Here is a 21,636-nt window from a genome sequence, read left to right as displayed (position 1 = left end):
TCATATAAAACACTGTTCGTCTTGTTTACATCGCATTTTACATCACTTTTTCTCGATAGGCACATTTCAATGTATTTCCTACTTTATTGCTCCGCTTAAGAAACCCTCTGAACGCGGCTTGGAGCGTTTATTGAACATTTGCCTGTTGGAAATACAATAAGAGAAGCAGTGCTATCTCTTGCTGATGGATATGAGAAGTGAAAACGCGTTATATGACTTATTTATTAATTTAACTGTAACTTTCTGATACTTTATCCATTATTTTTATTTGATTGTTTTTAAACGGAAGTGTTTTAAAAGATACCGATCGATCATCTTGTACAAAATGCAATATTTATTACGTTAATAAATTTTTCGAATTAATAAATTAAAATTGATATTTGTTATCTAAAGTTACGTTAAATATTTAAAAAAATATTATCTTTAAGAATATTATACGTGCATTTAGTGAAACGACGATAGCGTGTGCTTTGGAGAGAAATATCGGGCAACGGAACACAATGGAACATATATCAGCCGAAATAATCCTCAAAATGATTGGTGCAAATTGTAAAAGCAACATAACCGCTGCAGGATTTACGAAGTTTGATATAAAATCGGCTGCGTCGCTCCTCGTTACGAGCTAACTTTGCATATGGATAACAAACGCGCGTGCGAGCTGCATGGAAAATGAGAAAAGTTAGACGCGGACGTCACGCCAAGAATGAAACTTACGTGAATTTGCGAACTGAAACCAAATCAAACCAGCAAGCTGATTAATTTTACAAACTTATGATATTTTGTCAAGGCTGTTTACGTAGATAATGAATATATTGTGATTTTTGTGCGTTTTGCTGCAGGGAATATATGCTAAATGTAATGAGCATTGACATTGCGTAACGGTTTTTATTTAAGTCTATATAATTATTGTGCTATAAATATAAGATTTATTTTTGAAACACTGTCGTTGTCTTCTTATAAGGAAAACGTGAAATAAATTAAGTTAAATTCATTTTTAAGTTGGGAAACAAAATGAATGTCTCTACAGTAGCTTATGGCGATACATTCAACAATATAGATTATGAGCAACTTGGTGATATATTAAAACAGCTGCGAAATGGGAGTTTACGCAATTTAACGAAGGACGATTTGGGAGATTTGTCCTGGATTTTATCAAAGTCTCGAACAAATCACGCGTCTCAAATGTATCGCGATGTTTGGGATTACCTGGAAGACGCACTGGGCCGGAGACGAGGGCCCGTTTGGGCCGTAGTGGCCATTACTTGCGTGTATTGCCTCATATTTTTATCGGGCTTATTTGGAAATATTTGTACCTGCTTGGTCATCGCCAAAAACAAATACATGCACACTGCTACTAACTACTACCTATTCAACCTGGCAGTAGCCGACTTGGTACTCCTTATCATCGGTCTTCCACCTGAGACCTACTCCATATGGTCAGCTTACCCTTGGATATTTGGTAAGGTGTTCTGTGTCGCGAGGACCATGATGGCCGAAATGTCTACCAACGCCAGCATTTTAACCATCACCGCGTTTACTATTGAAAGGTAAAACAGTTTTGTTCCATCGGGTAAGCTATGTGTGTAAAACAACATTCACTGTTTTTACATACTTTTTTGTTTTTGTTGTTGTTTTTGACTTTTACCAGGGAATTACTTTTGACAAATATTTTTTATATATTTTTTCTTTGCTGTGCCTGACTTTCTGTTTGTGTCTGTTTCTCTTTAGACTTAGGCTAGATTAATATCTACAAAGCACGATAATTAGTTAAGATAAAGTCAATTGTTTAGATTCAAGATATTCTCTCTGAAATATCCGGTACATTTCTCTGCAAAAATCACATTCATTTAATAAGATAAATGTTAATAAATCATAACAGATGAAGCTCTGTATTTTTTACAATTGCTAGCGTAACCAAAGGAAAGTTCCCTAGATAGTATTTATATTTATATTTCATTACAGTTTTCGATATCTATTTTCAATTGGCAATGTTATCTTAGCAAGTAAATGATGGACGATTGCTTCTGTAAACTGATATTGATAATCTGTTTTTATTTCCTCTCTAGACAAAACACAAAACATGTAAACGAGGTCAGACTGTACATTTTTTAGATGTTAAGGCCTTATGCCATTCTCTTTAGATACTGTGTTTATAACGCATATATCTATGTCCAAATACTACCAAACTCTCGCTGTTATGAGTATGAACTTGCTTTTATTAAATTAATTCAATATTACCAGATCATTTAAGAAGAAATTTGGGTTTTCCTCAATATAATTCACACAAAATCGGTCAAATTATCTAGAAAGCCATATATGACCATCAACTAACGTTTTACATTTTGAAACTAATTCGAAGTCTTAAAGAGAACCGTACATACACTTAATACTTATTAATGTAATTTTTATGTTTTTCAATTGATTATTTATGTATACTCTCTAAAAACTACATGAATAAGGCCAGTCGTTGAAAATAAACAAACAAAAAAACCTGTATAGAGACACAAGGTAAGGGCCCACTTTAGCTGAATTCTAAATATTTTAGGGAGCTAAAGGCTTATAAAGATCATAAAAAAATATTCTACTAATTGTTTTTGATAATGCTTTAAATTAAATTGATGTTAAATGCGTTTCTTCTCAAAAAGAAATGACAACTTTATATTTTATTTAGAGTCGTTCATTTCAATGATTATTTTCGCTCAAGAAAGCTTAATAACTCAATATGTTTCCAAGACTGCATATAAGGCCATCCGTTAAAGTGTAACTAACAAACTTGACCAATATGCCAATACCTTTCAATATGCTAAACCGATCCTAATACATCTTGTGGATAGTCTAGCCCACTAAAAAAAAATTAAATTATGATATTACTCTTACAAATTAACCTGTTATCTATTATTATAAAAATAAGCAAATTTTGCACACAATTTTTTTTAAAATTTTCTATTATCTATTTTTACCTCCGGATGCTTAAGTATGGCCTTATCCCAGAAGCTTTTATAAGTATACTTAAAAAAATCAAATCAAAACCATAAAACTAACTTTATTAAATGTAATGAGTAGGGACGTTTCTCTTTAATATTTAAATGATATGTGAAAAACTACAGAAACAAGCTCAGTAGCCAAAAGTTTAAACATAAACCCCTTTTAATGGCACAGAATCAGTTTCCAAATGTCAAACGTTTGTTGATGATCATAAAGGGCTTCTAGATAATTTGACTGGGTTATTTTGTTTATATTGAGGAAAACCCAAATTTCTTTTTAATAATCTTGGAATTCGGAATTAAACAATAAGATTTAGCTTCTACTTATTACAGCAATAATATGGTAGTATTTGGACATAGATACATGCGTTATTAGCACAGTATCTAAAGGAAATGACAAACATATTCAGGGTAAATAATGACCAATAGTATCAAAGCAATAGGGCATTGTCTGTTGGATCGTGTCGACCATACCTGCACCTGCAACTATAACAGACGTCTGCGTTAAAATGAAACTAAATTCTGAGAAAGTCTATGAAATGTTCCAAATATCACTGGCATGTAAATCCCGAACACGTCAATTAAAACGGTAATATAGTACAAGATAAATAACATAATAAGTGTGGGCGGGGGTAAATGTCCTAAGACATGAAGGAAACGGTATCAGTTTGTTTCATGCTAGTCTCATCACCTTAATTTGAAGGTTATAAACACAAGTAAATAACTGATTACAACAAACGATGTCTAGACAATTCTCTAACTTGTTCAGGTTTTGTTCGAAAACAGATGATATCCTGCGTATTATTCGGACAATAAAAGATTCCAATTGTTTGACGAACGCAATCGTTCAAATTTTGGTTTTACCATTGGCATAAAGAAACCATTAACCGTTAGACGGCATGTGTATTGACAATTTGTTTGTTCGACAGTGATCACTAGATCTTGGACGATTTGTGAGGTAAACGATCAAGTGAAAAAACCCAAAAGCCTTTGTTTAAAATGACTAGACAAAGTTGGTTGGTTTATTGCAAATATGCCAATTGCAGATATTTTTTATGTTATATAGTCAGTTTTAACCAATTCATATTAGAAATCACATTATATAGGCAATTTTATGTCAAGTCAGAGATTGATGCACGAGTGAATGCGGAGACATGGAATAGAATGTACACGTTTAGGGGGTTGCCTAAATGGACGTATGAATGCCAAATTTAACTGCGAAAAAAGATATCCAAAACAGCCAAACACCGCATAAAATATGCTGAGCATGCTGAATAAAAACTTGATTTCTTCTTTGTTAAGTTTCCATCCTAAACTTAATAAAGATACTTTTATCAGTGATAGGCATTTAACCAATATCCCATTTGGACAAAATGATTTTGCTTTATAATCGAATGGCAATATCAGCAATTTAAGAAAGGGATACATATTTTGAATAAAGGGACTTTTTTTTTATAAATAACGTTTTGATTTTTGACATATTCATCTTTATTTATTTTTCAGTTGGTCTATATATGAGAAAGTTTAGTACACGAAATGCAACAGCGTGAAAAAGCGATAGTCGAACCCGTCACGTTTTTCATAATAAAATATATTGATGAACATTGAACGTCAAACTAGTTATATGCAGACAGGCCAGGAATTTTACTTGCTCATACTTTTCATTGGCACGATGGATTATTATGGCGTTTAAGCTTTTCCCTTCAATATGTCCTTTGTAATCCCAAAGGATGACATTAGAGTGATGAATAGCCAAAGAGTAGATTATTTAAGGAAAATATTTATAATGATGTTAAGTATGCATTCAAGGTGATACCGTCTTTGCTGTGTCCCCTTCTTCTCTGCCCTTATTTATGAAGTTAGTCGTTTAGCAATTGTTTAAAAGAAAAGCTAAACAATGCAACTTACGTAATTTTTCGTTTTATTAATGACTTCTTATCGTTATTAATGAGGCTCGAGAACATACGTTTTGATCGAAATGACAGTCCTGGTAGTCAGGACTATGATATTTGTTTTCCTTGTCCCTGTAACTCCAGATAAATTTTATAGGTAAACTTTTAGTCAAATGACAACTATTATGTTAGATTTAAGACAAAACAGTATGAATTTAAATATACATATGAAAATATTGACAATGTATGATAATAAATTTACTATTTATACGATAGATTACATACTAGAATATTACCACATAGCTCATATCAATTTGAAAACTTTGGACCCAGTAGTTAGAAATTGAATTAAATAGACAATAATTATTTAATATCAAAAATGATAATTAAATAGTAAAACATATATTATATCATAAGCGCAACAGTTGAAACATTGCAAGCAAAGGCTTTGTTCAGGGGAATTTTAGCGGCGAGCTTGTAATTCCATCACAAATTCAGTAGCATCTGGTTGTCCTCGTTTTAGGTTTAAACTTGAATGCCGCGTGATTACATGATGTCTTCAACTAAATAAGTTGAAAATTCACTGCTATGCCAAGTCAAAAAAGTACATCTTTTCATTTTCGTTTCCATTGAGAATGAAAATTTGTTTCGTGACTAGGCTCTTAACACTAGGAATATAGAGTAAACGCTTGGTTTCTTAGTGCATACATAACAGTTTTCCTTGTATAAGCTAAAAAGCGTGCAAGGTCGTCTATTGTATTATCATTTACACGTGAGGAACAGCTAAACTCGTTTCTGTTCATTGTTTCCAAAAATATCTGATATATCAACAACGACAATTGTACGTAGCCATTAGCGTTTTCATATAACTGGCGATCGTCTAGATTTCTCCCAGGAATTAGTGAATGAAAAATACATGCTATATATACATTGTACACAGATTTTGCGCGTTATTAAGCTTCTATCAAATTCGTATTTTGCGCGGTCTTGTCTAAATTTGAGTTACAAATCTAGACTAGATCTTGCTTTTAACGAGTAACGTAGCATTTAGAACATTGTTTCGTCAAACTAAGCCCAGATAAAAAAGAACCATTTTCACATTATTCACACAAATAATAGTTTAACCCCATGTTTGTAAATTATAATAAGATAAGGTTTCATTTGCTTAAATACTTGTTGTTAAATGAATAGAACACCCATGATGCCATTTGATATTTATCTGTGACAAACGTTATTTCTTTGTTACAAACCATCTAAATCCAAAAATCGTTTTGCTTTATGTTTGTATCCGTTTGAAATAGAAGTTGCTCTAAATTTGTGTCAAAATGGTCAATAATGTGTCCTTCATGTCTCCTAAGTGTTTTATTTTGTAACATCAGTATAAAAACGCAAAACAAATTTTATTTCATAGGTCACTGTTATGAATATGAAAGTCGCTGCTTACAAAGCTATAGAAGAACAAACATTTGTGGTTTCAATATTTGTTTGCGATTTGTACGTCCGTTACAACACACGTTTTTATCCCCGTAACACATATAAAAATTACGGTAGTTATGCTTTTGGTCCGTTCAGCTCACCAAATATTGCATGATCTATAATGGGAAAAGAGAATACTAAAAGTACTTTAATGGCCCAATGTATACAAAATAGCACCATTGTCGGCAAGCTAGTGGAAATATAACGGTATATTATTAATGATTTTCAAGGCATTGCCAAAATTCCTATTACGCTTTGTGAAATGATGTAATCAATTACTAGCATGTCTTTAAAACGATACAGCCATTAAAGGGGTACCTCGCACACGAGACATATCACATCAACTGTGCAACTGAGGTCAGGCGAAGTTTCACTTTATTAGGCCCCGAACTAGCCACACCGGAGTTGAGAGATCACAAATATACATTTAAAATTTGTTCTGACTTTAAATTCCCTAAGTACACACATTTATCCAGTATATTTCAGTATTAAATCCAATATTTAATAGAAGTCCAAGTATATCTTTTAAACACTTTTTTAATCCAATATAAACTGATAAATGAAGTCCAATAAGTCCAATAAGAATGATCTCTATGGTACAACTTGCGCACCGTTTATATATAAATTATTCCCGCCAAGTACACATGAAATGCACGAGGATTGCGGGTAACATGTTAAACCTCAACGGTGCAAACATATAAAGTAAACAAAACAAAATAACTCATGATGGAAAAATACAACAGAGCAAAACAAACATTATACGTTATTTTAAGTTACCAAAGATAAATGTAATAATTATTAAAACTAATATTTCACATAAACTATTAATTATACAAAGACATAAATGTTTGAATAACATATTCGCGGAGGTCGCGACAGAGGTAGATGCACTAAAACATGTTAAAAAAACGGTAATATTTTGATCTCCGATCACAATTAAAAGGTCAAATTAAAAAAAATGAACAATTAATAACAATAACAGTTGTCTAAACAAATGTCTGAATGTTCGTGTTCTGTTCGAAAAGAGAATTTCAGCTAAATATAAAAGCTCCCGAAGTATTTACGCCTGGTTTTTGACAAATAGAATCCTGCAAATTTTGGTTTCATTAGTTGGCTTAGATTGCTACATTTATTAATAATTTGTTAATTCTACAACAACACCACAAATTTTCCATATACAATGTTGAATCGATGATATAAATGACGCAACAAAGCGAAATAATGGCCCAAAACTTTTCACCATTTTCATTCTTTTAGGAGTAAATAGGGTTTAGTCAAACTTTTAAAATAAAGTCATTTTGCTAATCTCTATATTCACACACCATTATTATATTGGCAGAAAAAGGCAAATAGCACTGCCTATTTTCGGAGACAAAACCATTAATTGTATAAGTGGATTGTCTGAAACGTATTTACTTGAACATAATGTATTTGACAGATGACTTTTATTTTATGCAGGAATATGTTAACAAGTTGTAATAAGTTCGTAATTTTTATTTTACGGATGAGCAAACAGATGTGCACAATTCCGTGTGCGGATTTTGATTGCAGTAAACTGCATTAAAAGTTCAACATAAATTTTATTTTCGATTTGTTAACAATACTTCTTTTCCTACAAGAGGCATTTTTACAGTCTTTTGTCAAGATGCGTTAACCCTGTAATTGAATATCAGCAGTCATGAAAGGGATTTATGTATTTATCAGTGTCAAATCGGACTTTTCCAATCTTTTTTCGATATGAGAACATAACATATTTTGAATGTAATATAACATTATCAGCGTTTTAACACAAAACGGATACATTGAAGATGGCTAGCAGAGATATCAGGAAATGATTTCGTATACAAAATCACAAGTATTAGAACAGCAGACTTACGCTTGTATAATATTTACCGTTAAAATGAACTCGATACATCTTGTACAAGAAACTCAAAGTGAACAATATTCTACTGATGCAGAAAGCGTACGGTTCAAAACATGATATATATGAATTAAAGCCGTCAAAAGCTGTATTTGCGAAACAATCATTAAGAAGCTTTGGCGAACTAGATGATGTCCAATTATCCAGCGTAATTACGGTAAATTCTAGGGTTTCGAGGCTCTACTATTTTCACCATCTGTGCCTGTAGTATAAATTTTCGGTCGTGTATTTGCAAATTTGCAAATGAGTTGGAATTACAACCAAATGTTGAACTATTACGAATTGCGCACACAAATCATGGCAACAACACTACATTTTTCATTTTCAATATACGCTTGAGAAATGCTAAGGTTGAGTTTTATACCAATGCGTTTAGTGACCACACCAAAGCGCTTATTGTAAGGACAATGTTTTTATAAGAGAAGTTAAGAAAGTAAATAACTTCAAAGACATTGATTAATTATAAGCAACAGGTTTTGAAACCGTATCGTCATAATATGTTGATGAACAGAAAACTAACGTTCCTACTTTTTGTTGGCACAAACGACTATTTGGCGTTTAAGCGTTTCTCTTAATACGAAATCCTCTGCACTCACATGGTAAGTAAGAAGTATAATGATGTTTAAAATAAAAAGTAATGTTAGTCTTTAATGCATCTATTCTATGCAGACTTTTGAGATAAAGGATCTTACCAATCATGTTTATTCATTAAACTTAAGGATTTAACACTTTATTCGGGCCATGATTTGTAAGAAGATTAATGACACTTTTTATAACAGCCTGGTTCAGTAGCATGAAGTAACCATTTGGCGAAATTATGACTTTACTAAAGTTAACTTACATACAGGTCGCTTTAAAAGCCAAAAGATTATGTATGAGGATGACCGGGAGGTAAGAAGAATTCTAAAAATAATATCATGATATTGGAACGGTTTGTCGTTACAATTTTGTTTCAATTCAATTCAGATTGTTGGTAGAAAGATAGTGTATTTTGTTCATACGCTTAATCTAGATTTTAGTGAAGAAAAAAAGCGACAGATCAAGACCGGTAATTATATACATCTATCGTGAGTGATAGAGGTTTTACTTAAACATGCTTAATTTAACTAACACTTACTCCTCATCCACGCTAAGCCTTGTCAAACGCCTGATTTTTCAAAATTGAAAATAAACCTGACGCGTTTGGAAATCGTTTAAATAATTAATTCCCTCCCTAAACTCCTGTTTCATTGACTAAAACAAAACAAATTTGATTCTGCAATTAACAGCGCAATAGCCATGCGTAGGGACAGCAAACAAAACCATACTAGACACCTGCTTGTTTTATTACTGGTTTCTGTCATGTCATTCTATACCCTGTAGGCCTTAAGGAATTCACAGTTATACAATAAAAACGACACGAACAAACCCAGTATTTAAAAAATGAACCCTGTTTAGAGGTACAACACAAAGACACAAACGGCACTGCATGAGTACAAACACCACAACCAGACTCTATACACATCACAATAGCTTTATTAATGATCGGATTGTTATCTTGGAACGGTCAATGAAAGAATAGTGTCCTGGATGTTTAAACTATAACATATGTTCATAACCTCACTCTTGTCCCACCATTTATCAAGTTAACATCCTGTCATCATACAAGATGGACAATATATATCCATCGAAGACATTTTAAATGCATACAAACAGTAAATTGCTTTTATCTGAACACGAGGCAATACAAAATGAAATGATTTACGTCATACATATTAAAAGAACCTTTTTTTACCAATGTTTAAGGTAGTTATTAAACGTATTTTGCCTATCTTTGTTTGTTTGTCAGTCAACCATTGAAATAAACAAGCAATCAATTCAAACCAGACTTCCGAGCTTAAGTCATCGAACGGTTGTATTCAGGTTCTTATAACATTATGGTGACATCAAGTATACAATATCCATTAATGCTGGCAAAATTTACATTTAATAGGGATGTCTGAACACCCTTATTACTACAGATTTACCTTATCCATGGCATGATATGACATAACAGGAATACAACTGCAATGTTTCTGATGCAGAATGTGTGTAGATGCAATCTGTCTTACAATTTCCAAAACGATAATGTACAGAGTAATACTAGGTACACTTCTACATTATAACGAATACCTTTTAAGAAACGCAGAATAAATCTAGTTATTCATATACTTTATGTAAATACGATGATTAGTTTCAGTACTGAATATTTCCATAGAAATTAATTGGGCTTCATTTCTGGATATCTATAGCATAGCGGATACAACCTAATCAAAGCGATATATCATTCAACAACTGATAACTTATCAAGGAATATAATGGAGCTAATTATTTAGGTGCGAAGATTAATCACAAATTTTGTACTAGTTGACTATTTACGACGCCAAAATCACGAATAACATAATAAAATCCAGGCCCACATAATACTTATATTTACCCATATAATACACATATTTACCCACATAATACACATATTTACCCAGACCTAGATTCACGCAACAGCAGACAATTTGCCAAAGGAAATATCAGCTCGGCTCACCACAAGTACGTCCACCTAATTTAACGTCTATATATTTATTCAACCCTTAAACAGATCGTTAACTTTAAGGCTTCTTGTCTTGAATGTTCATTACAAAATAAGGTGTAAAACTACTTAACTAATATGTGATGTGATGGAACAAGCGTTACATAAAATGTTTATTGCTTACTTTAATATTTATCAAATCATAACTACTACAATAAAATGAAGGCCTGCATATCGATTCTTATTGCAAAAGAACCAATGTCAGATTTTAATTGTTAACAATGACCGATCGCAATTTACACCATTTAATCAAATATGAACCATAGATACGAGATAAGTTTTAATGAGAACAGACTTCGGTTAGCAATTTACAACTATGAGTAATCATTGTTTATTACAAATATTCAGGACACCCAACACAGTACTTGACATTGCGGGTAGAACTATGTAACTATGTTTCAAAATTTGATTCATATTTCAATACTTTATCCAAAGAATCAATTATGGTTTGATAAACAGTGTTTCATGTTGATGCACCAGTTAAGATAGTTGCATGCTTATTTAAAAAAGTAACATTGCAAAATAATTAGGTCGTTGCAAACGAATAAAACATTTATTGAAAATAGATGCACATGGTAAAGAACAGATATATCTACTTACAACGGTAAACACATCAAAGCGTCTACAACTACGATAGCTAGAATATTTGGCGGACATTTTAAGTCTTGACTTGAAAAACTGGCGAGAATATCTTTACAAAATTATCTTTCAACAAAAGAGTAAGAAGCACAATCTTAGATTTTACTTTCAAGGGCTTTCCAAGATCTCGAGATCTACATAGTATGCAAACACAATACAATAAATTATGTATTTTCCGAAAAACGTTGCTGGTTACTCAGGAAATATTATAGTTTGTATCTAGAATGTGTTCTAGAGAATAACGAACGTATAATGAATATCTATGTGATAACTATTCAAAAAACAGTTTTTTTTCATCAATAATCCTATTGCATTCAGTAACAGAAACGGCTTTGTAACTAGATCGCACAGAATTCGGTGTCTAGGCTTACAAGCCATTTTACTCTTCTTAACAGAATCTCAAAGTCAATACAATGATTGGTTGGTGTTCGTCACGAAAGAAAGGGGTAATTGTGTATAACTTCCCAAACATATGAAGGCCATCATCAAAGTATAAATAAACAGTAAAGGGCCTTCCACAGTGCAAAAGTGGGTTACTCTTTAATTAATATTTAAGCCGTACATATTTTTTCAACGAAATGTACTATTTCTAACTAGTAAAAAGTTTTTAATTGCAATTACTTTAGGAGAATATGATCAAATTAATATGGCTATTTCTCAACTATTTGTATATTTGCAAAATAATTGTCAACTCTAGCCCACACATTTATGGCTGAGACTGGATCAATGGTATTGCTTAATGAATTGTCAGTAATTAACGTAATTGTATCATTTTTTTTTAATAAAGACAAAAAAAAATTCTGTCATATTGTTCTGATAAGTAGCCGTCAACACCTACAATATATATTATCGAATTATTTATTAAATATAAGGTGTACATACACACAGACTCTTTAAAACAGTTAAGATTTAATAATACATATATAACAACTGCTTATAGCTTTACGTAACTTTATGATGGACTCACCAACTCCCTCTCTCGCCCCCCCCACCCTCTTTTTCTCTCTCTCTCTCTGTCTGCTGACAAACACAATGTCATGTAGCGGGGTAGGGGCTCATAACGCCTGCCGAAACCGTCGCATTACGTATTCAAGTAAGTTGTTTTCGGACGTCTGTTCATCGTTTTTAATTGTCTGTTGTATTGTTTTTTACGCATACTTAACCACACATTATCCTGTAAACTAACAGTTGATGCATACACGTTACAGGAATTGACTAAGGAAAAATATTCCGGAAACGTTCTCATAAAGATGATAAAAAGGGAAAAGCCACTAATTTGTTTTGATGTGCTATTGATGAGATCTTATAGAGAGAAGGTTGTACAAACTATAAAACGAAACATTTTATGATATGAGGTCTAGACGACGTTTGATAGCCAGCTGAGATGTCTTGGTGACCCTCTGAATGGCAAAACATTTTTTAGATATCTGGACACTCCTAAAAAAATCAGGTACTAACGTGAGGTAAACAGCATTATACAGCAATTGACAATTGTTATGGTCACATTTCAAATTTTATCCTTTAAGAGGTATTTTATCCATAATAAGAGCATTTTGAAAATGAATAAATAACACATCTTATTGAGTTAATACTCTTTTGAAAACATATGAAAGTGTTTTGAGGAAGATAACGGAAAAAGTGGTGGCTACTTCAAAATGGATTTAACTTCAAATAATATATTTTATAAGTATACAGCCGCACTGTCATGAGGCCAGAAAAATCTAAACAGCAAACAAACAGACAATATTTAATAATACGATGAAAAGTACTGGGACAAGGCAGAACTTTAATTTGGCAACTGCTTTGCAACTGCTAGAATACATACATTCGGTACCTTTAATGAGGAGACGGGACGTTTGTTCCATTGAAGTATTTCAATATTTCAGATAACGGAAAAAAGTGGTGGCTACTTCAAAATGGATTTAACTTCAAATAATATATTTTATAAGTATACAGCCGCACTGTCATGAGGCCAGAAAAATCTGCTTTGCAACTGCTAGAATACATACATTCGGTACCTTTAATGAGGAGACGGGACGTTTGTTCCATTGAAGTATTTCGGAAATAAAATGGATCTTTCTTTATAATATGGGCATGCTATATGAGACTGGTCAAAGACGACAACATACAGAAGAGCATATCAACGCACTTTCAACGGCAATGCAAAAACAAAAAGATTGCTACACTTTTTTTGCATTTGTAGGCATTTGTATAACGCATGCGTTATGTTGTTGCATCCTACGCTAAATTACAAACTGAATGTGGTCATATCTAATCCAAACGTTTTTTCAACCCTCTGTTTCAGGTACGTTGCTATCTGCCATCCACTGAAAGCGCACACAATGTCTGGATTGAAGCGAGTTGTCCATATAATCGTTGTCATCTGGCTCCTAGCAGCCGTTTCCTCAATCCCGCTGACCCTGCAGTTCAAAGTTGTTTATGCCGTCGACCCCTGGAACAGAACAATCCCTGAGTCTGCCTATTGTGGCATCGGGGAGAATAATCATATCGAAAGGACCTTCGAACTCTCTACGTTTGTTTTCTTTGTGTTTCCGATGACATTGGTGACGGTTTTGTATTCTATGATTGCAATTGCAATTCGGAAGTCTGGGTTCATCCGAGATGGCTCAGATGCGTTACGCCAAGAACGCTTAACTGGGACAGATATGCGCGCGCAACAACAGACACGTGCACGACAATCAGTTCTGAAAATGCTCGGTAAGAACATTTTATGTTTGAAGAGAATAAATTAATTAACTTAAACAATTAAGTTAAGTTGACGTTCTCGTATACAAAGATATATGAATACGATATTTGACAGGGTTTTTTTTGTTTGCCTATTAGTTTATTATTATTTGTTTTATTATTAAGTTTTCATCAACTTTATGCATACTTTGATAAGATTTACCTTTTTTCGTGTTTTCTATATTCAGGATTGTTGGGATATGAGTAAGGTCTATGCACGTAAAATGGTTTAAACCCCCAGTATATTTACATTTTACTGACCGTTCCAAGGCGGTACCTAACAATCCTTGATAAACATACCTATTTTTTATATAGTATATATGCCCTCTGCTGTTTGTGGAGATTTGTGCTGTTGTTCAATGTTTCTTGTTTGTGATTTCTTTGCTTTTTGTGTTCTATGTCTTTTGCATCACCCTGTGCCATTAAACAGGGTTTAGGTTTAAACTTTTGGCTACTGAGCTTGTTTCTGTAGTCATTCACATATGTGAATATTTGACTACTGGGGTAGTCCCTTGGGTTTGATTCTTTATTTGCATTGTAGTTTTAGGTTTAAGTAAGTAAATGAAACGATATATGCATCCCTTATAATAACTGTGTTTATAAGTAACAGAACATATAGATTCATTCAATTGATGTTGCAATATTACTATTTCTAGAAATGCGGGTAAAGAATTGCCATAGACATAAATCTTACCTTAAAAGTCACTTTGAGGTATTAAAATCATGGCATATTTAATTTTACGGCCGCTGAGTAATAGAATTGGAAATAACCTTCTGGAAGTTATCTTTTCCAATCACACAAATGCATTTTATTTAGTATTTACATCACCTCAGCGTCCTAAACGAAAATTAGTTCAGCGCTTTTAGGGATAATGATTTCATCACCGAAAGGATAGTAATTTGAGTTGAGTTGCACAAAGTTTCTTTTGCTTTACTACCTAGTCTCAACAATGTATCTTATATTTGTTGTAATGCCGGGGATGCAAAATTGACCGTTTCGCTTATGAACTCCCGAGTTGTCCAGTAAAAAAATGACTGAAATAAGCTTAATACCTTACTACCTATGTTTCAATTATTGAACCATAGACGTGAAGTAACAATGACATTCAATTTCTTGTTATCTAGATAAATGTTAGATACTGTGTCTTTGCTCCAATGCTATCCACGTTATCCACCTTTTATGAGGTAAAGAAAATACATTTAACACACACGAGTAATGTCCATTACATTTCCCTTGCCACTCTATAAAAAAAATACGTGCATTAGGTAATATAACTCGAAAAATAAGGGTGAGACAGTGCTTTTATGATAGGTATTCTTGTCGTTTCAGTGGCGGTGGTTGTGGCTTTTTTCGTTTGTTGGGCGCCATTCCACGGCCAGAGGCTCATGACATTATATATTTCTGCCTCGAAATGGACAGATGATCTCCTCGACCTCCATAAAATTATTTATTATATCTCAGGCGTCCTTTATTTTGCCAGTTGCACAATTAATCCGTTTCTTTACAGTATCATGTCACTAAAGTTCCGACAGGCTTTTAAGCAAACGGTTCTTACACCAAATTGTTGTAGGCAAAGAGTGCATTCGACGAAAAAACGAACCTACTTTTCTTATAGATTTTCACATAAGAACGGTTATTCTGAAACAAGTTTTACATCAGTGGACGCGGCTTTCCCTCGAGGAAACAAAGAACATAATTGCCATATTCCTAAAACAAACCGTATACAAGGAAACACCTCTAGCGGTAGAGGAGAAAGCATCGAAGATACTGAAGAGGCGATACAGGTTACACTCGAGAATTGTGAATAACAGTGTTAATTGTTCTTCATTTTAAGTAATACTGCGCCCCCACGAGGTCATAATTTCACACTTTTTTCTCGAACGCGTAATCCAAGATAAGCAAACGGTTACAGCTGAAAGGAAATTTCATAAGGTATAAAAACCGTTTATCACTGTTAACGCATGACCGCCATTAGTTGAAAACGGCATTTGAGAAGATAATTATGAGTTTGAAAAGTTTCGCGAGACAGACAAGATGCGCCAATCATCAATCCTTAAATCTGAATAATGCCAAAATATGTGCTGTCATAATTAAATGTTGCTTGTTTAGAAAATGTGCTTTTTGTAAAAATAAACATAACTATTTATTGATTTATAATTGTTTTTTCTTTTACATTTAGTATACGACAGCCTTTAAACATATGAGCGTTTTCTACAACGCAACACATTATCGATGTCGTAGTAAACAGTCGGTTTGACGACTTCAAACTTAAAATACACTGACAGATATTTCATAACAGACTGGAAAATTGAAACTCGGGTCGTTCGAAATATCGGTTCCCTCGAGGTTTCAGCTCGGAGCCCGACGTCCTCGAGCAATCGTAGTTTTACTGTAATTGGGTTTATTTATACTTTGTTGTATGACTTCGCTTAAACGAAGATACTATTTAATACTTAGCTTAATCGAATTAAGCATTATGTTGTAATAAAACAATCATCAGTTGTGTGTCCTTCATACAACTGTAAACGAAAGGTGTGAGTATAACATTTTTAAATTTTCATTGTTTCTTGTTTCTTACCGCCGTTTTCTACTGTTTTACAATATGTGTTTAAATCTAAAGGTATTCAACAATTTGATGAGTACACCGTTCCGTATGTTTAATATTTGTCGTTTGGAGGAAATTAAAGACAATTTTAACTACACGTACATTTTTATCATTTTTACTTAAGTAAAAATACGTTAACGACACGGAGCTACCTACGCATGTATATACAAATATCACATCTCAATTCAAAATCTCTTGCTTAGAATAAACAATTCTAATTTCATCAACGGAAATACTTACTTAATAGTTTTGTCATCGGGTAGCAGCTGTATATCTAAAAAACTATAATCTAACGCGTACCTATGTGTGAAGTCAAATCCTTGTTTATGTAATCTTAGGATTGATAATACGGTGAGTGACCCCAAAGAATAGGCCAGTTGGGTGTAATATTGCTTTAAAGATTTTCTGGAATGACTAGCCGATTTCCCACCATAATCCGCTGTATTACCTAACATGTGTCCAAGGTGACTGCTAACTTCAGTAACATTGAAATAACATTAGGGTTTGAGAGGTTACCTTTAATTGGATGTTTCAAACATTTGTTATGACATATGGTCGCGAAGTTCTTGTTTAACATATTGGGTTCGGATTCTGCAATGTATGGGTTTCCTCTCTTCCATAAGTCTGTCCGTCTACATAATCGTCAATTTAATACACAAATGTTTACCACAGTGAAAAATGAGGCGAGTACAAACCCAGTCTATAGGTCCAAGGTCAATATTGTTATATTTTAAGCCTACAATGGAATAAGTCCGCTTTGCACCTTTAATAACCATGAATCAAGTAATATAACTCCGCACATATTTTAACCATAGATTGATAATTTATTGTGTTCAAACCCAGGTTTGTGGGTTCAAAATTAAGGCCACAAACCTAATTATTTTTATTTAGCTGTGGTGCCATTTATTTCGTGTCCGTTCTTTGATTGAACTTTATGTAAACAGGGACGCCATTCTCATTTGCCTTTCCACAATATGATGTCATTTTTGCTTTTTTAAATTATAAAAAAGAAATGTATCGATATATATAGGGTCAAAACGCTTTAGTTTCCTGCATCTTGAATTTTTTTCATGAAGAACGCGGAACAACCCGCGTAATTTTGAATGCCTGCTCATATTTTACAAGATAATTAATTATTCCATAACATATCATTTCAAGTGTTATTGCCACTCGTTATACAAAACATTGGAGGTTTATTGTTATTTCTGATAAATGATGGCTTCTGATCTATCTTTATGAGTTTTTTAATACTTTTTGAACAACTTAGCACATTTAATGACAAATGTTTTCGTAATAAAATTCATCAAAGTGGGTTTTGGATTACTTTTGGATTGTATATGATTTTTTTCATAAATTATTACAAACAAATAAAGTTAATTTGAGTGGTCGTGTTTTACGAACTTGTACATATTCAATGAACTTGTAATTGTAATGCTACTTCTTATAGTTTTTTTTTAAATAATACAATCAAAATATTAAATACAAAAACCGCTGCCAAGTCGTGGTTGTTATTTGAAAGTTGTGAGCCCTTTGTATCTAATATATGGAACATTATCCTACTGTCGGCGTGGAATATTGCCTACACTTGACAAAATACGTTCACCCTTACTTTCTTACTTACTTAATAGTTATGTCATGGATGTATTATTTGTACGTGCTAATATAAATGTTTTTATATAGAACGAAACCAGTCCAAGCATTTCTAGACTCCTCTTCGTCCATAAGGTTTCGTCGGGTCTAAGGCAATTGCTTTTTGTGACTAAACACATTTGTTTCAAATTTCCGATCTCGCTGATAACGCTAGTAAACAGCATAATTTAACCAAACCGCCAAATATTAATATCTGAACTAAGCATGTTGTGAAAAAAACATTTCTTAAAGCAAATTAAACATTTATTTAATAAGACAGTTTCAACGTACTTTATTTCATTATCGTTAGTATTTTTAATGCCTCATCTGTAGGTTTTTAAATTGGGTAAATCCATGACTATAAATATCAACCAATCAACATCAAAATAAAACTATTACTACCAGGGGCATCACGACCTACCAGAATCTTATCGCTTTCATATAAACTATAAGTAAACATGAATTAGTTATGAGTGTGATGAGAAAAACATGTTCCAAATTACCTCGTTGTACGCGTTATTAAATAGCAACTATTTTCCAGAAAATACGTACATGGGATGTATTAAACTATCATCGAAACACTGGGATAAAGTGGATTTCGTCGACAGATTTATAGGAGGGTGTCACTATATATGATTAAGAAGACAGTTGTCCCTCATCATACTATTTAAAGAAACATATAAAATCAAAAAGCTTCTGTATACACAAAACGTTATGTAATTGTAGGGCATACATTTTTGAATACTTCTTACAATAATCTGTTTTGCAGGTCTCAAAATTGCTGGGCACATATAATAAAAAATATAGATAATATATAGGCGTCTCAATCTTCGAAACAGAATTTATGAAGAATATCTATATCAGAATTATTTTGAAAGTATGTTTGCATCTTTCGAAAGCATGAATATGATTTTGTTAAAGCCTTCTTTGGAAGCAATTGCTCATCCCTCCAACACACCGGAACATTTACTTACAATAATGATTAGACCTACAACAGACATACAACTGTTTGAAATGTTTGTGTTTGGTGTGTGTGAATCCCTCTTTTTGCCGGGATATAAATAAGATATCAAGATCAGCACAAGCATGCAATTTATTTGCATTATATTTATTACTGAATCTCTATACCAAGGTAATATTGCCATAAATTTATGTTTCTCTGATGAATGCAACTGCATAAATAATTCGTAATAATTTAAGCTTTAGGTTTTGATATATGTGCCAGCTGAGGTAAACTCTGTACAAGTATGTGAAATTTGGATGCCTGATAGCCCCATATTATTTTGGTAATGTTTGAAAGCGTATAATGTACAGAGAAATAATATGTAGATGTTACAAAAATGCTTTGTTTTCCTTGAAAGATTGTAAAATAAATCTGCTGAAGTCCGATTTCAGTTGAAACACAAAACACAAAATAATAATACAATGGAAAAGCCCATTTGTCAAACATTCAAATGTGAAACAATTCTATAGGGCACAATGTAAAGGCCTAAATTACACTGAACGAGGGACATATACATACAAACACATCAATAACATTAGCTATAACACATGTTATCTTAGTTATGTTCTATTTTGGTACTAAGAAGTAGTACCCCTTCAGAAAATTATTGAGTTATCAGGCATCAAACTTTAATATAATTGCCACAGACACGATGAAACCACAAGCTTTTCTGTACATCGTACACTTAAACACCATGACCGATGCTGTGTCGCCGCAGTTTCCGTTTTATAGTAAATACAACAGTCACATGTTCGTGTAGCATCGCACCAATGGTGGTTTAAACTTTTGTTTGGCAATTAAGAAAGTAGTGCGTGTTACTTTAAACTTTGAATAACCTCGTTGTAGGGAAGTATAACATATAAGGGTCGCGAATGGGGAAGGCCGATATATTGTCCCCTCCGCATGAGGTTTTTTTCTGGATGAATTATTTTCAAAATATTTTGAAAGTGCCTTGATTACATGGTAACAATGCGTAGTTCGTTTTATATCCAATGAAAAGATAAATGCAATTTCTTCAACAGTAAATGTTAAAACGGAAGAGCACTTAGTCCCCGAGCCCGGTATGGGACTGTATATTAAATTGATAAAGTTTAAATTGATCTTGAGACTCAAAATCCGAAAACATATTTGCAAACAGTAGAGACGAATCTTAAATAAATCAGAAATGAATGTATCACTACATATACATCTATAACGCCAGAAAACCATTAAATTATTTCCACGCTGAGTAAAGTTATATTTTTTCTCGAAAACATGTCATAAACACTTTCAGACGTGGTGAGGGGGGTCGGCAGGTATAGATGCAACGTTCTACTGGACTATCAAATATGGTGTTACAATTAGTAACTACCAAGTATTCTACCCTTGTTTGATTCATATAGCTTACAAATGTTTACTAAATATTCGAACTTACATGTTTGTACCACTTTAAATGAAAGCTTTGAATGAAAGTTTCCTGAACTGGTATACCTTCCAAGCAGTATTATTTAGGCAGTGTTTGCAAGAAATGATTGGTAATGACCAATTGCGTTATTCACTTCCCTAATTAGTTCCTGTATTAACAGGGTCTTACATAATTGTGTTTTATGCATTCTCAAGCGTCTGCGTCAGTATTTGTCCTTGTTGTTTCAATTGTATTATTATGAAAAGAAAACGTCAACATAACTAGAAAATACTGTAAAACATGCTTAAATTGGGATTAAAAATGAGATGTACAGTTGAAAATCATTGTTATGGTATACATTTAAATTTTCTAAAAAAATAGTTTTGCCGCAACTACTTACATTTGACCACACGACAAGAACGAAACTTAGTAGTTACAGGGTCTAAATAGTATTTCCCCTACGTCAACGGACGGGGCAAAACTAAAAACAAACGTTTCTAAGAAACATCGTGTTTGTAAATTTAAGTTAATATTCTCGGAAATCGATGTGCTTTGATTTAAGGGTGTTGAAAGTCCGCCGTATTCGGAAGATCAGTCTTTATTACACTTAACCTATTTCCCAAAATTAAATCAAAACAGTGGGGGCTGCGGCTTCGGGACCGTAATGACCTGATATACGCCAAAAGAAATTTTAACACAACTCTAGACAAACATTGTATCAGCAATCTATTCATCAAATAGATTAAACACAATAA

At 33.0% G+C, this 21,636-nt stretch overlaps 1 protein-coding gene across 1 annotated transcript; it reads left to right on the top strand.

Annotated features, from left to right (window-relative positions):
• The first annotated feature begins 1,011 nt into the window (after nucleotides 1-1,011).
• Nucleotides 1,012-16,068, top strand: LOC128215092 (pyrokinin-1 receptor-like). Its single transcript, XM_052921814.1, has 3 exons — nucleotides 1,012-1,547; nucleotides 13,820-14,232; nucleotides 15,590-16,068. Exons 1-3 carry the CDS (start codon nucleotides 1,012-1,014, stop codon nucleotides 16,066-16,068), a joined length of 1,428 nt encoding a protein of 475 aa, XP_052777774.1.
• The last annotated feature ends 5,568 nt before the right edge of the window (nucleotides 16,069-21,636 follow it).

This window comes from Mya arenaria, chromosome 13 (genome assembly GCF_026914265.1).
Source record: "Mya arenaria isolate MELC-2E11 chromosome 13, ASM2691426v1".
In the NCBI taxonomy this organism is placed as follows: domain Eukaryota; kingdom Metazoa; phylum Mollusca; class Bivalvia; order Myida; family Myidae; genus Mya; species Mya arenaria.
This window is presented reverse-complemented; position numbering and strand designations above follow the sequence as displayed.

What these genes read in the sequence shown, in the direction of transcription:
- LOC128215092 (XM_052921814.1), top strand. Translation starts at nt 1,012, where the DNA reads ATGAATGTCTCTACAGTAGCTTATGGCGATACATTCAACAATATAGAT. An exon ending in ACCGCGTTTACTATTGAAAG is followed by an intron (nt 1,548 to 13,819) that starts GTAAAACAGTTT and finishes CCTCTGTTTCAG; the next exon opens with GTACGTTGCTATCTGCCATC. An exon ending in ATCAGTTCTGAAAATGCTCG is followed by an intron (nt 14,233 to 15,589) that starts GTAAGAACATTT and finishes TTGTCGTTTCAG; the next exon opens with TGGCGGTGGTTGTGGCTTTT.